At 52.1% G+C, this 16,204-nt stretch overlaps 1 protein-coding gene across 1 annotated transcript; it reads right to left on the bottom strand.

Annotated features, from left to right (window-relative positions):
- Positions 1-6,602: 6,602 nt before the first annotated feature.
- Positions 6,603-16,204, bottom strand: LOC129131988 (serine/threonine-protein kinase PAK 3-like). The gene is made up of 11 exons (XM_077191083.1): positions 16,196-16,204; positions 13,512-13,549; positions 12,927-13,108; positions 12,196-12,259; positions 11,317-11,365; positions 10,167-10,276; positions 9,292-9,409; positions 8,799-8,898; positions 8,184-8,380; positions 7,139-7,276; positions 6,603-6,692 (listed from the first exon to the last, which is right to left on the bottom strand). The coding sequence occupies exons 1-11, from the start codon at positions 16,202-16,204 to the stop codon at positions 6,603-6,605; spliced, it is 1,095 nt and encodes a 364-aa protein (XP_077047198.1).

Here is a 16,204-nt window from a genome sequence, read left to right as displayed (position 1 = left end):
CCCTGGGGTGACCGACAGACGCAGGTTATGGTGGACAAAAGGAGACAATAAAACAAAGACAAGGGAAAAAGGCTCCCTACAACCACAGCAATTGGCCCCCTAAGAGTAGTAATGTACACGAAGAACATGGGAAGGAAAAGGGATTGGTAAGTATTTCTCAGGGGGGATGAATGTGAGTGAATGAGAGGCGGGCTGGTTGTGCCAGACCTGCCAAGTGAGTGCTGGAGTCTCCCATGCTGCGTTTCTGACTTTCCACGGTAAGTGGCTGTCGCAGACATCTTTCATGAAAAATCCTTTCTTAGGATTTTTCCTTGTGAGAAGCTGCAGTTTCAGTAACCAAAGTAAACAATGTTTATCTGCTGCTGTGGAATGCAACAGGTGGACCCGTGATTGGTCTCCTGTGGGTGTTTGGATTTCTTGACCACTCATGGCAGAGCTGGCTCTTGCTCTCTGTCTGAGACACAGATCTTTGTTATTCATTCTTTTCTATTCTTAGCTTAGCTAGCGTCTCAAGAAACCTTTTCCTTTCTATTGCTTTTTAGTATAGTCTAATGTAACATATATCATAAAATAATAAATCAAGCCTTCTGATCATGGAGTCAACATTCTCGTCTCTTCTTCATCCTGAAAACCCTTGTGACCACAGTCACAAGTGGCCAGTAAAGAGACAAAGTGAATGTTAAAAGGAGTGAGAGAATCCCCCGGGGTAACTGGGACTGGGTCTCAGAGAGGGGCTGGACCCCTCGGAGGAAGGGAGCAGAGGAGTTTCCTAGCCCAATCCACTAGGAAATGGGACAAAAGGGGCTCCTAAAAACCTTCTGGGTTGAGGGATTAATATTCCAAGAGCATTCAGGGTTAAGCAAAATTCTGCCGGATTGAGGATATGCTCAAGAGCATTTGGGATTGGACAACACAGGTGGATTGAGAAATAAAAAAATGCCCAAGTGTTGGGGAAGATGAAACAGGAAAGCCTTATAAATATGATTGTCTGGCAAAAGATTCTGACAATATAGAAACTATAAGCAAGATTGAAATCAAAGCAAGCTTTGAGATACCTCAGTTACTGAACAACTGGAAAACAATGGTGTGGCTGGTTGAAGGTAATCCCCTTTTAATGAAACAATACCCTCTGCTTGCAGACAGATCCAAGGGTCAGAGCAGATCCTGCCAGCTTGGCAGAAGGGGTCCAAAGAGGAGTTTTTACGGTTTAAAATGTAACACAGTGTGGTAATGTAATGATTCTTATAGGCTGGATGTAAATGCTATAGGACGTGCATCTTGTACTAGATTGGCTAGTGAGAATCAGAATATTCAACACAGAAGATTTATTGAATTGTAATGGGAACCTCACTCTCTTACACTTTTACCCTTTTACTCTCTCACCCTCTCATCCTCTCTACCCCTCTCTTCTCTCGGGCCTGCTCCGAGCTGTGCCTGGCAGCTCCAAGCAGGGCCCTGCACCCGGGCCCTTTGCAATAAACCGCAAGTTCCAGGGCCTGGCTGCAGAGATCTCTCGTCTCCGTCCGTCCTGACCGTCCTACCCCCTGACACTCCTACACCCAAGAGCACCTGGGGTTGGAAAACACAGCTGGGTTGAGGAAAATCCAATAGCACCAGGACTGGCCAGAAATACCTAAAATTGTAATAGGTGATGTGAATGTAAAAGGTACCTTATTGTTGTCTTGTTTGTGTGTGAGAGTGAGTCACACACAAAATCAGCCTCAGCTTCCCGGGCAGGTGGGAAGGGGGGGCTGTGGAAAGAGGTGTGTGTGACCCACAAATAAGCCATTGTCCCTTGGGTGGGTGGGGGCTGTGACAGAGCATGTGTGTGACTGCAAACGGGCCATTGTCCCCCCGGGCCTGTGAGGGGGCCGTAGCTGAAGAGTGTGAGTGACACAAATCAGCCTCACAGGTGAACGGGCACCGGAGGCAGCAGAGTCAGGGCCCTCCCAGGAGGCCGGGAGATACTGAGACCCAGAGGCCAGCGCCAAGGGGAGGGGGCCACAGGGAGCCGCGATTCTCTGTCAACAGGGATCCACTTTGTGTCCTGAGCGTGTGAAAGAATGTGTGGAAGTGAATGAGAAATAGAAGCGAGTGAATGTAGACAAATCAAAGTATATGTAATGTAGATTGTGCATTTTAAGCTTCACTATATCTCCTTGGAGAGAGGTGGATTGCACTGAAAGTAGTATGAGAAAAAGGTTTTTTATTTTTAAGTGTGTAGTTGAAAGAAAAGTGGTATTTCGGTTGTTAGTGAAAGTGAAAAACAGAGGCAGATGATGAATAGATAAGATCTTGAAAAATGAGACAGAAAACCAGTAAGTTGGATTACAGGGGAAAAAAAAGAAAAAAAAATAGCCCTTTGGGAGTTATGTTAGGTAACAGAGATACAACTCCTTGCAAAAGGAGAAAGTACAGGGTATGTAGTAGTTGATGGGAACAACATGCAAACTGTGGAAAAAGGGAAATTAACCTTAAACTAGTAAGCTCAAACTCGTGAATTATATACTTTAAAAAGAGCACTAGAATATTTAACACAAAATAAAGGAACCATATATACTGATTGAAGGTATGCCTTTAGCGTAGTACATACCTTTAAAAATTTGGAAAGGAAAAAGATTACTTAATTCAAGAGGAAAAGGTTTAGTACATGAGGAACTTATTTCAGAGGTTTTAGAGGCATTAAAATTACCTAAAAGAGATAGCTTTAGTACATATTAAGGAACCCCAAAAGGGAAAGACCCCAGAAATAAGAGGAAATAATTTGGCAGATGACGAAGCCAAGGATGCAGCAGAAAGTGGAGCTGAGTGAGTTATGTTAATATTAACTCCAAATGAGGAAAAACTGGAAATTCCAAAGTTTAGGGAAGCCGAGAAAAAAGAATTAAACAAGACAGGAAGTGAACAAGATAAATCAGGGAAATGGAAACTTCTTGATGGAAGACAATTACTTAATAAAATGTGCTTACTAGGAAAATATTAGAAGACATGCATCAGAAAACCCACTGGGGTACTCAAGCTTTGTGTGATCATTTTTTAAGGAACTATGGGTGCACTGGGATTTTTGGAGTAGCAAAGCAAGAAACTGAAAGATGCTTAATTTGCCAAAGGATAAATAAAAAGGTGATGAGAAAAACAACATTAGGAGGTCGTGAGTTAGCTCGTCGACCATTTCAAAGTATCTAAGCAGAAGTTTAGATTTGTTAGGCTCTGGATTTATTTGTAAAAAAACCCATTTAATCTAGAAGAAAGAGAATATGCCATAGGTTAGACAGGAGATTTTAGGAGAATAAAAATCTTTAAAGCATGAGAAACCCCCTAGACAAAACAGGAAGAGAACAAGGGGAAATGAAAGGGAGGGGAACAAGAGGAAAAGTCAGAAAGAGAGTGGGATCCTCTGCAGCTCTTGCCCCCTCCGTTGGCGGCCGAGGCGCCTGTCCCGGGTCCCGGCTCGCTGCCCGCCTCAGCTCCGCCTGCCCCGGTTTCCATCCCAGGTGCGGGCTCACTGCCCAGGGCAGCTCCACCTGCCCCGGCGCTGGCGGTGAATTTGTGTGCCCTGCTCCCACTGCCCGGCCCGCGGCCGCTCTGCCGGCCATGCTGGGGAAGATGGGGGTTGCTCTGTCCTGCCGCGTGGGCCGAGGTCACCGCGCCGACCGCACCGAGGGCGGGTCCCAGCCATCCCATCCCCGGCTGCCCTGCCCGTGCCAGCTGCGCTGGGCACCGCCGCCGCTGCTGCCGGGGTCTCCCACCTGCCTTTTCTCTGCCGGGAGCTGCCGGATCAGCCGCCATAAGCCATGTGGGGGCTGCCCACGCTCCGGCTCGGGCTCCACGGGAAGATCCCCCTCTGCCGATTCCGGCAGCAGACCCTGCCCACACTCCGACCGAGCCTCGGCGGGATATCCTCCGTGCTCCAGCGTGGCTGCTCTGGGGGCTGCAGGGGGATCTCTGCATCCCCATGGATCTGCGGGGGGATCTCTGCATCCCCATGGATCTCTGCATCTGGCACCGCCGTTTTTGGAGGCACCAGGAATAGGCTGAGCTCTGCCTGAAGCTCTTCTCACAATCCCCACACCCTTCCCGGCACAGGGAGGCTTTTACCTCCTCACAGCTCCCCAGGCTGGGTTGGCAGCCCCTCCTCGTGTGGGATCTCTGGGGCTTTTCCTCCCCGTTGGATTCCTGCGCCGTGGAGCCGTTCCAAATGGCCTCTTCCACGAGGTTCTGTGGCAGGGATTTGTTCTCCCTGGTCTCTGTCCGCAGCTCAGTGCGTGAGGAAGGACAAGGAGAGGAAGAGACAGGGAGAAGGGAAAAGGAAAAGGCAGGAGGAGAGGAAGGAACAAGAAGGAACAAGGGAGGAAGGAGATGGGAAAGGAACATAGATGGATGTAGGACAGAATGAGGAGAAGAAGGAGGGTGGACAAGGAAAAGATGGGATTTGCCTCCATGCCAGAGGGAAGGGGAAGGAGATCCCCCCAGTCCATCCCTGGCAGGATGGCGTTGGCAGTGAGGCTGTCCTGCAGCGATGCTGGGCTGGGAGATGGAGCAGCAGGGAGGGGAAAGGGGCAGTGATTCCTCCTGCCCTGCCTGGCTGTCCCAGTCTGGAGCGTCCTGGCGCTGCCGAGGCCCTTGGAGCGTCCGGCACTCAGGAGCCCGGAGCTCACGGCTGCTTTATAAAGCTGACAAAGTCGGCAGGATGGGTCTGGGTATGATCTCAGCAAACTGGGTTTATTGGTACAGGAGCAGGGGACAGAGCTGAACAGGGTCCAGGCACAAAGACAGGGTGCAAGCTGAGGGCACAGGGGGTTTTTATATGGGGTAGTGAGGGTGGAGCTGAGGGTCAGGGTCCAATGGATATGGGGGAAAATGTGCAAAGGAGGGGTTAAGGGTCGGGACAGCTAATAGGGAAACAGGGGCAGAGGAATGCAGTAAACTGGGGCCAATGGAGGGACAGAGAGCTAGGGACTAATCAAAGATGGGTAATAGGGGTGAACTAGGGTAATTAGGCCAACAGGCCAATGGGGTAACATAACTTTCCAAAAATCAGCATGTGCCGGCAAAGATCTATAGGAGAAGCAAGCTTGTCACCATAACCTTGAAATCTATTCTTCTTATTGGGGACCAGTCCTACACAGGTGGGAGATTGAGACTCCCATGGGCCTCCACACCAGTGCATCTTCCTTTCCCTCGCAGCCTCCTTCTCCTCCATCCAGACAAAGTTTAGGGTTGACAAATCCTGGCTTTGGGGGAAGAACAAGGGGTGAGCACCTTGGGTTTTGTGAGAAATGAGCCTCACTCTTTAGAATTTTTGGAAGTTTAATAAGGACTAATAAGGGACAAATCAGTAACAGCGCTGGGTGTTGGCAATGGCCAGAGGCACACCGGTTAACCACAGCAACTCTTCTTGTCTAGTTTCTCCATTGTATTGTTCAAATACATATTCATAATGATTATACATATTCAAACATTTCCTGGAACTCATTTACATGTTCCAGGAATTCTTTAGGTTGGTTTGACCCCCAACTTGCCTTTTTAGAGCACGTGCAGGAATCGTGGATTGCTGTTTTGAGGGTTGTGTGTCACTGCCTCACAAGGGCCCCTGTTCTGTGGTTTCAGCAGGTGACAGTTATTGACAGTGGAAGGGTCAGTGGCAGGGGTCCTCATCACATCCCTTCCTTAGATGTTATCTGACCATGCAGAGGCTTTTAGCTATTTCCACAAGTACTTTAAATGAACATTAGCTATTTCACAAATATCCCTGAGTTGTTATTGTCAGTTAGTTACAAAAATAAAAGCATTAGTTCTTATTTCACAACTACGGCTACTTCTGTAAAAGTTAACATTCTAATGCACAACACATGGCATCCACTTTAATATTTTGCAAAAGCCAAAACTATAATGTATGTTTTTCACACTGTCCACTAACTAAAATATCATCCATAAATGATGTTCTGAGGATATGAGCTACACATGGGCCAGGCATTGGCCACAAAGAGCTGACAAATTATACTATAGCAAAAGCAGTGAAAAGTGATTACAAACTGTACTATATCAAACTCGTTGTGATTAAGAATATTTTGCAGAAGTCAATACATAATAGCAAAAGCCAGCACTACCTAGTTATTTATAACAAACCCAGGGCAGGTTTTTCCCTTGCATGGAGCACCTGGGCCTTCCCCGGGCCCCTTCTGCCCTCCTGCAGAGCCGGTGGCATTTTCCAGCACACACAGTTTGTAACCAAGAGCCGGGTGCAGCCGAGAAGGCTCCAAGCGCCTCCTTCCAGGCTGACTCTGCAGGTGCCGAGGCTGCTCTGGGCTCTGCCAGGGCTCTGCTGGGGCTCAGCTCTGGGCCAGGCTGGGCCCGCCCTCCCCTCACATTGCTCCGGGCAGCTGAGTCACAGCGGGAGAGGGAAGGGACACGTCGAGGGAGTTGAGGTTTAAGAGCGTTTTTATTCAGAAAACTTTCATATCTAACTACCATAACTAACTAGCAATGCTAACTACCCTAACTAACTACCAGTGCTAACTATCATGACGAACTAGCAATGCTAACTACCATAACTAACTAGTTGTCCTAACTACTGTAACAAGAAGCTGTCCTCAAGTGCTTCATCTCCTCTGCTGCTCCCTCAGTTGCTTTGCTGCAGTGATCAGAGGTGTCAGGCTGGAGAGAGGCTTGGCTGATGATAAAAATGGGTGCTGCCCAAAGGATAAAAAATAAAGAAATGAACTGTTACTTTCCAGAGTCAAGTTCCTCACAGGCTCTGTTGCAACAGGACAAAGGGAAATGGTTTGAAAATCGAGGGAAGCAGGCTCAGATTAGATCTAAGGAAGAATTTTTTAACTGGGAGAGTGGGGAAACACTGACAGGAGGTGCCCAGAGATGTGGGAGGTGCCTCCTGCCTGGAAACATCCAAGCTCAGGTGAGGCAGGGCTCTGAGGCCCCTGAGCTGCTTGAAGATGTCCCTGCTCGCTGTGGGGCACCAGGTCCAGATGAGCTCGAAAGGAGCCTGCCAGGCCACAGCAGGCGAGGATTCTGCTCGCTCTGCGCGTGGAACGCAGCGAGACTGGAGACTATCGGAGGGGGCCCCACAAGAAAACCCCTCCCTGGCGCTGCTGCTTCCCCTGCAGCCCTTGGCTCTCACCTGCAGCAGCTCCTGGGCAGCCCAGCGCCGCTCCTCGTCCGGCTCCAGGCTGCACTCGAGGAAGTCCCGCAGCAGAGCCGACAGGCGCCGGGGCTCCTGCAGCTGCGGGGTCCCGTTCTGCCGGATCAGAGCGCGAGCCTGCAGGGAAAGCAAACTCAGCGCTCTGCCAGCTCCCTTCACACCCACATGGGCTCACATCCACCCCGGGGCCTCAGCCCCAGCTCCAGGGCCACTTTCCTCCCTGCCAGAGATGCTGCTCAGAGCTCATTTTGCTATGCCAAGCAAAAAACCCAAACCCTGGGGCTGCCACAGCCACTGCAACATCCAAATGATCTCGCCTTGAGAGCCAGTTTCATTGGCCGGCTTTGTTAGTAGGAACCTCCATCAGAAATAGCCCATTTTGCTTCTCCAAATATGGACACCAGCTTTACAGGCCATTTTCCAGAGTCACTGTGGTCTGCCTGTGTTATTTCAGAGGATTCTTCCATCAAGTGCATCTCTGCAGTGCCACTGACACTCAAGTAAATGCATTCCTGATGCCCCATCCCAGAAACTGCCAGGCAAGAAACAGGAGGTTTGTGATGCTGAAAGCTCAGGCTTGGTGACACAGAAAAAGTAGCTTGGACTAGGAAAGAAATATGTTAGACTATGGGGATGCAAAACCATCATCTTCATGTTTTCAACAAGTTTCCCAGTGAGAAGAATCAGGGGAGATCATCTTGCAAAACCTCTTTTAGAAACTCCTGCAGAAATCTTGTTGGGTTTGGGGCTGGGATTTGGGGATGGTGTGGGGTTTTCTTGCAAGATAACATTAGAGCTGATGCACTTGCTTCATATTTCCAGGTCATCCTCTCAGCTAGAAGAGCTGCAACAACGAAAAGCCCAAAGCAAATTGTTGCTGGAGGCTGCAGAACATTCGTCTGTGTGGAGGCACAAGTCCTCTGGGAATTCCCTTCCCATGTGCAGAAACCTCCAGCTGCTGCTCCCAGTGCAGGGTCCCCCTGTGCTCGCAGCCTCTGCAGGCACTGGAGAATTTGCCTCTTACCATGGCCGCCGTTTCCCTGAAGTAAGGAGGTTCTCCTTCCACCATCTCGATGGTCACAATGCCGAAGGACCAGATGTCCACCTTGGGGCCATAAGGAGATCTGGTCACAACTTCTGGGGCCATCCAGTGAGCAGTGCCCACCATGGAGCTGCGCTGGTCCTGCTCAGGGCTGAGCTGAGCGCAGAGGCCAAAATCAGCTGAGGACAGAAAGAAACCCTGTCAAAGGCAGCTGCAATGAGGAAATCAAGCACAAAGATTCCCCAGGCTCAGTCTGAGAGTGTAGTAGTGAAGTCAGCTGGAAAAGCCCTCAGGGCTGTAGCCAAGGAAAGATGGAACTGGGCCCTTCAAGAAACCCTCAGCTTTCCTGCAGTGGCTTTTACTGATTCCCTTGGAGCTTTAGATTCCCACTGCTGCCCCTCTGGAAGGGCCATGGCCAGAGCAAAGGCACTGCTGGCCCCCTGCTCCTCTCCTGAGCTCTCTGCAGGGGCAGCCACTCTCAGCTGGCAGCAGGGGCCGGGCAGTGCCCCCAGCAGCCCTTGTGGGGCTCTGGCCCTCCCTGGGAAGCAGCCCCAGCCCCGCAGCCCGGGAGCGCCGTGCCTGGCCAGGAACACCCACCCAGCCTGACAGAGCCGTCCATGCCCAGGAGGATGTTGGAGCTCTTCAGATCCCTGTGGATCACCCGGTTGGAATGGAGGAAATCCAGGCCCTGCAGACACTGAGAGAGAACAAGAAACACGAGGGCAAAAACCAATGGCAGGAATATATCACACCAGAAAGGACAGCTCAGAATTCTGCCAGCAGCAGCTTTGCTGTGACAGGCCAGGAGTGCAGTGCACACAAGCTCCAGGCAAACGGTTCAAGGCAAAGCTGAGAACAGCAAATCAAATCCAAACCAGAAAGAGAGTACCACAACAGCAGGAGAGAGAACAAGAACAGAGTAGAAGTGCAGTGATGCTGGCAGGCCGTTCACTGCAGAGGCTCTTTCTTCTCCAGCTCATGAAAACAACTCAGAAACAAAGCCCTGAGCATGGAGCCACTCCTGTTCTCACACCCTCTTTGGAAGGACCATCGTGTCCCAGCCATGGGAGTGACAAGCAGGATCCCTCACCTCCCGACTGACAGCTGCCATCTCTCCTTCAGCCATGCGTGTCTGTCTGACAACATCCCGCAAAGTTCCTCCATCCATGTATTCCATCACCAGCCAGAGATCTCCATCCACAAGGAAGCTGGAAGAGGAAAACAATGGCATGGAGATGAAAGTGCAGAGCTCAATTCCCCCATGGAAAAGCCTGGAGGGGAGTTTTGTTTCCAGGTCACTTGTCAGTGAGGACAGAATCAGATGGAGAGACATTCCTGCCAGGCTGCACAGTCCTTGGAATCTGCACAGTCTAAAGGGGAAGGAGACACCTGTGAGAAAGGAGAGGCCTTAGATGGCAAGCAGGTGAAAAATGCAGTTTAGCAACAGCCCAGATCAATGTGGAACCACAACCCTTGGCCCCAGCTGGTTCAGCTTCTGAACTCATCAGTTCCACCATTCCCTCCAGAACAAGGCAACACAACTGCCAGGGTTATCCAGGGGAGGAGGCCGTGCAGCACTTGGGACAAAAGCAGTCAGAAAACCTTTCAGAAAGTCCCTTCAGAAACAGGCAAGGCCAGTGAAAAATGGGCAAATGAGGCATTTCTGGAAACAAGAACCCGATCTTCCTGGCATCTGTAGCAATGGAAAAGGGCTGGGAAGAAGAAGCCAAGGGAAATAATTTCTGCTGTGGTTTATCAGCACTTGCTGGGAGAAACAGCAAACGGGGTCAACTTGAAGGAAAAACCAAAGCAAAGCAACAAAAGCACGTGGAGGGAGTGAACTGCCAGGCTGTTGGTTTGGGAAGATGTGGCTGGGTCAGGCAATTTCAAAACAGGCTACAGACTCCGGATGCCAGGAAAGGTTAACGCAGGGCCCAGGCTCGGGATCAGAGCTGAATCACTCACCTGTCCAAAGAGTTGACAATGTTGGGGTTCTTCTTGTCTTTCAGGAGCAGGATCTCATTCACAGCTCGTTCCCTGTTCTGCCCTCTGAGACTCATTTTCTTGATGGCCACCTGAAGGGACATTGCAGCCTTGAACTGGAGGAGTCTGTGGCAGGAGGCCACAGCAAACACGGAGCGAGTCTTTGTGGAGCGACGGAGCCGAGCTGTGCCAAACTGCCTTGGGATGGGACACCAGAGCTCAGCAAGGGCCATTCCCACAGCCCATTGCTCTGCCAGCTGGGGGCTGCTTACAGGACACATGGCCAGAGACATTTGGCCTTGCAAGCTCTGCAGAAATGGTCCCTCAGCTGTCAGCCTCAAAGCTCTAACAACATTCTCTGCACCTACAGTCTTCTCAAATGGCCTCAACACTCCTACTATTATTATTCAAACCCATTTTGCAAGCAGGAGGTAATTCTGGTTCTCTGAAAACAGAGCAAAACAGCCAGGAACCCCTTAGCAATTCTATGGGATTTGGTCATGATTTCAGATCCAGCTGCTCTGTTTGGGATTGCACAACAAAGCAGACAAGCACACCCATTGCTCAGGTGATCCCTGTCACAGGCTGTCACTGACACCAGACCCAAACACAACTGCAGGCTTTAGGAGAGAGCTTTGCTCTGGACATTCGTCTTCTCATTTCTCTCCCTCTCTCTCTGTGAACAGCTGAAGTAGGACTAAAACCCCAAACTGAGCCCAAGCAGGATCTCTCCCTAATTAGGCCTTGAGGTATCCTTTGAAAATGAAAGGCAGGATGGACATAATAGTGTTATAGTTTAGCTAAGAATAGCTAAATAATGTTCCTGTCTAAGGTTGGGATGAAGATAAATTGGGCCTCAGTCTCCAGCAGCTGATGCATTCACACTTTTAGATATGAAGGCCAAGCCAGCGTGTCCTGCTCTGACAGACACCGCTGCCCTCCTTGCATTCCTTTGGCGCTTCAGAAGGACCAAGTCTGTCCCAGCTGTGCTCTGCAGGCTGACACTGCTCTGCCTTCAGAGGAGCAGCCTGGGCAGGAAAGCTCTGCTGGCCCCCAAAGCTGCAGCCACAGCTCCCAGCAGAGGGGAAAGCCCTGGAGAGCTGCCAGGCGTGCTGGGCGTGTTGGCACTGACCTCTCCTCCAGTGGCCCTGTCGAGTCCTTTATAAACGGTTCCAAAAGCCCTGGAGACAAAACAGCAGAGAAGAAAGAAGCAGCGCTTTAGGCCCTGGCAGGGAAAGCCAGCCCAGACAGGAGATCTCTGCTGCCTGCAGCGTTCACAAACACCTGGGTGCATTGACCCTTCCAACAACAGCACAGCAGCCACCAGCCCTCTGCCATGCAAGGTGTGCAGGAGAAAACTGAGACCCAACATGAAGGAATTGGGCTGGAGCGAATCCCAATGTCCACCCTGAATTGCTTTAGTTCAAAACCTGAGGTGAGAAATGGGTGTCTAAAGAACTGGAAAAGAATGCATTTCTTCCTTTTCCATTTCCTGCCTAAGACCTGCAGGTTCCACAAGGGCCCTGCCATCAGGCAGGTGATGCTTTTTCCCCCAGAGTGCATCAGCTCTGTGTCTGTTACTGAATGGATGGGGTCTGCTACCTGTGCTAGAATAGAGCACTTATTAGTTCATCTCTGATTTCTGTTTCTAAACCATTAGGTTGATAACCCTGACCAGTGGATATTTTTTGAAGGAAAATATTTGAAAGAAATCTTCTTGAGAACTGTTTTCTGACAGTCACCAGATGGTGAGTTGCTCTTTTAGGCAATCCAGTTCCAGGGACAGAAGATCTTCCAGGTCCTGCTCCTTGCTGCAGGCAGGACACTGCCAGCCTCAGGGGCCTTTGACGGCGCCTTCTGACCACAGTTAGCAATTCTGATCAGGACTGAGAGACAGCAGGATGGTAGCCCAGTGCCTGAAGGTGCTTGGAGCTCTCCTGACTTCTCACTCGATCCTGCACCAGCACAACACCCGGCCCTGCTTGTGCAGCAGCAGCTGCCGTGCACTTACCCTTGGCCAATCTGCTCCACTTCCAGGTATTTCTCGGCAGGCTCCTCCTCGCTCACGGTGTTCCCTGAAAGAAACCACGTGGAAGACACTCCCTCCCAGAGTGAGACCCTGCCTTGCAGCAGAGCCACAACCAGCCCCACTCCCTGGGGCCGTGAGCCCCTTGGTGTCAGCCGGGGAAGGACAATAAATGACTCGGTGACATTCAGCTGCAGACCAACACTGGGTGCAGCTGATGCCCAGACACACACACAGCACCTGCTCGGGCACCCAGGAACAGAGCAGACGTACTCAGCTGCATCAGGCACCACTCCCCTCTCCCCTCTGGCTGCCCGGCTGTGCTGCTGTCAGAATGTTCAGCCCAGGATCCCACAGCGGAGGGAGGTTCATTGTCCTCTTCCCAAGCAGAGGGAGCTTCTCCATCCTCTTCCCAAAATGCTGCAGCTTCTCCATCCTCTTCCCAAAATGCTGGAGGTTCGCCATCCTCTTTCCAAGCCAGGGGATGTTTGCTGTCCACTTCCCATGCTGGGAGATGTTCACTCTCCTCTTCCCATGCCACAGGATGTCCTCCATCCTCATCCCACACTGGGAGATGTCCATTGTCCTCATCCCACTCTGTGGGAGCTTGGCCACTCTGGTCCCACACCAGGGGACATCCACCGTCCTCGTCCCAGGCCGGGAGATGTCCCCTGTCCTTGTCCCACCCCGCGGGAGCCTCGCCGTTGCATTCCCACCCCGCGGGATGTTCGCCCTCGTCTCCCAGAGCAGCGGGAAGTTCACTGTCATCTCCCGGCACTGAGGGAAGTTCACCATCGTCCCCCAGAGCAGCGGGAAGCTCACTGCTGTCTTCCTCCTCTTGGGCCTCCTCTTTGGAAGCAGAGGGAGCCCCAGGAGGTGCTGGTGCTGCTTCTGTGCCCTGTGGACAGACGGCAGCGTGAGGGACGGGAAGTTCTATCTCAGTTATCACCTTATTTATCCTCAGCTGCACATCCAGCTGCACTACGCAGAAATTTGGTTTGGAGCTGTTCCAACTAACAATGGGCTACAGTCAACATTGCCACTTATTGTTGGGAATTCCATATTCCACCATGGCTAAAGCCAGCAAGCAATCCTCTGCCTGCAAAACCAGACCTGCAGCTCTTCAAAAGCTCTTCAGCAGAAAAGGAGAAAACTGCCAGGGATCCCTTTGCTGCTGCTGCTGCTGCAAAGACACTGACAGGAACTTTCCTTCAGCCTCCCAGGCTGGCCCTCGACTGCCACATGCCGAGCTCACAACTTGCTGCACAATTCCAAACACCAAAGGTTCCTTTCCCACTCACCGAAGGAGGAGCTGCTCGGAATCCAGACATGAGGTGCCCTGCAATGGGAGAGGGAACATGAACCAGATGCTGTTAGGAGAAAAACTGCCAGTGCTGGGAAATGCCACAGAGCAAGGCAACCCCAAGAGAGCATTTTACTTTCACTGCATCCCTCCAGGAGCCACAGTCCCTTCCCACAGCAAGCAAGAGAACAAGCACAAAACACTGGGCTGGGTCAGTTCTTGGCTTGAGCAGCAAACGGAGGGAGTTCCAGGCTCAGATGGAACTGGCACAGACTCCCTGCTTGAGGGAACAGAACCCCCCAGGGCTCATTGCAGGTGCTGTGCATGCCCCGCTGGCTGCAGACACCCCCTTTTTCAGCTGCAGCTGCGGGCAGGAGCTCTCCCAAAGCAATGGTGTCTTCATGGCCATTTGGTTCCAAAATCAACTCAGCTCCAGAGGAAGAACAGAAAGCACACAGCAAGCCCAAAGCCACAGCTGCTGCACCGAGGGAAAACCTCAACTTACGTGCCAAGTGGGTTAAAAAATACCCCGAATAAGCCACAGAGTACAGAGTGCAAACTGCAGCAGCCACGTGCTGGATCATTTTGGCTGCGCTGCACACGCCTGCAGCCTGTAGCCCTGCAAGCACAGAAGGACAGGGCTGGGCTGGCTGCTGAGAATGCCTTGGGCAGGAGGATCCTCCGGCAGCGAGCCCAGAGCCACTCTGGGCACTGAGGCCTCCGTGTCCCACAGCAACGGGAACACCACGGGGACGTGGCACTGTTCCTGTGACATCCCAGCAGCAGCTCACGCAGAAACCGCCTGGAAGGTTCTCCTGTGTCACAAAGGAGCACAAAGAACCCTCCCAGGGCACAGCCCATGGCCCAAAGGATGCAAGAGGAACTCGGAAAATGCAGCAAACAAGGACACCCCATAGCCCAGCCTGAACACTGAGGAGAACAAGGACAGGACCAAAGCAAAGGAAACGTGACCTTTAGTCACTGATAGTTCTGACTAAAAGCAGCAAGACTTGCTCCATCTGGGATCTTTGTTCTAGTTCTAAAAACAAGCAAGGGTCTCCACTCTAAATACACAGAAGGCAGGAACTGGGGAGGAGGTGGGATTAGGAAGGAGGAGGAGGAGGAGGGAGAGAGGAAAAGGAGGAGCAGGAAGAGGAGGAGCAGGAGCAGGAACAGGAGGAACAGGAGGTTCCAGTGCCCCCTGTGGCCGCAGCCACGGGACCATCGCCCCCACCTCGTCTTGCAGGTGAGCGGGAAGGGGGTGGTCGTCCCAAATCTGTTGGGGGGTCCCTGAGAGGGTTTTTTATTGGGGTGTGTTTGGAGCTCGCAGATTGTGGAATTGACCCCAAATATCATCTGGTGTCTCTGGCAGGTTTTGTTTTCTCTGTGTGTGTAGGTTTGGATCTTGCAGGAGCCCAAAGCTGAGCCCCTTGGGGGGATCTTTGGGGGTCCACGTGGCCATTGCCCAGTATGGGCAGGGGAGGACATTGGTCCTGGGGACCCCCGGGAGAGCAGAGGAGGGGAACCCCTGGGACCCCCAGAGTGGGGAGAGCAGAGAGGGGCGATCCCAGAGCTGGGGGACCCCGGCAGACTGGAAAGGGGGGGAGCCTGGAGAGGAGGGACCCCTGGGACCCCTGGGATCTCAAAGCAGAGCATCAGGGGAGAAGGGCCCCCATGGACCCCCAAAAGGCCCTGGATCATCCCTGAGCAGGACGGCGGAGAATGGAGAACCCCTGGAACCATTGGACCCCCATGATCCTAAGGAAAGGAAACCTCTGGAACCCCAAAAGTGGAGAGATCAGCAATAGGGAACTGCTGGGAGAGCTTTTTGGGGCTGAATCTTGACATTGTGGGGATTTTCATGGACAGAACACTCCTGCTGACTTCTACAGATGGACCTGGCCAGGAGGAGCCTCTACTCCAAGGCGCTCCCACCTTGGTTTCCCCAAACCAGGGTCTGTCATTCCCAAGCTGTGGCCAGATGGAGGAGGAGGAAAAGGCCCAGACATTCCGCACAAGGAGGGGCTGCAAACCCAGCCCAGGGAGCTGCAGGGAGGAAAGAGCCCCCCTGAGCCAGGAAGGCGGCCGGAGATCCAGCCAGAGCTCAGAGCTGGTGGAGAAGCCTCATGGCAGGGAGAAGCCCCACAAATGCTTGGAATGTGGGCAGGGTTTCAGCTACAGCTCCACCCTGATGGAACACCTGAACATCCACCCTGGGGAGAGGCCCTGGGAGTGTGGGGAATGTGGGAAGAGCTTCAGGGGGACCTCTGACCTCAGCAAGCACCACAAGATCCACACTGGGGAATGGCCCTAGGAGTGCTTGGAATGTCAGAAGAGCTTCAAATGGGATTCAGAGATCATCACTCACCAGCACTTGCACACCAGGGAGAGGCCCTGTGAGTGTCCCGAGTGTGGGAAGAGCTTCGTGCGCTGCTCCAGCTCCATCCCCCATGGGAGGATCTGTGCTGGATGATCCCCAGTGACCCCCGTTGGGCAGAGCCCTGGTGACCCCTGTTCTGGGTGATCCCCGTTGGGTAGGGGGAAGGTGCTGGAGAGATTTCTTTCCCTTCTCCTTGTGCTGCTGTGATTTGGTTGGTAATAAATTCCCTCCCTGTGTCCAGGCTGGGTCTGTTGTGCCCGTGCCGGATTTGCTGAGGGATCTCTCCCGGTCCTTGTACTGACCCACGTCAT

This window comes from Agelaius phoeniceus, chromosome 27, assembly GCF_051311805.1.
Source record: "Agelaius phoeniceus isolate bAgePho1 chromosome 27, bAgePho1.hap1, whole genome shotgun sequence".
Lineage (NCBI taxonomy): Eukaryota > Metazoa > Chordata > Aves > Passeriformes > Icteridae > Agelaius > Agelaius phoeniceus.
This window is presented reverse-complemented; position numbering and strand designations above follow the sequence as displayed.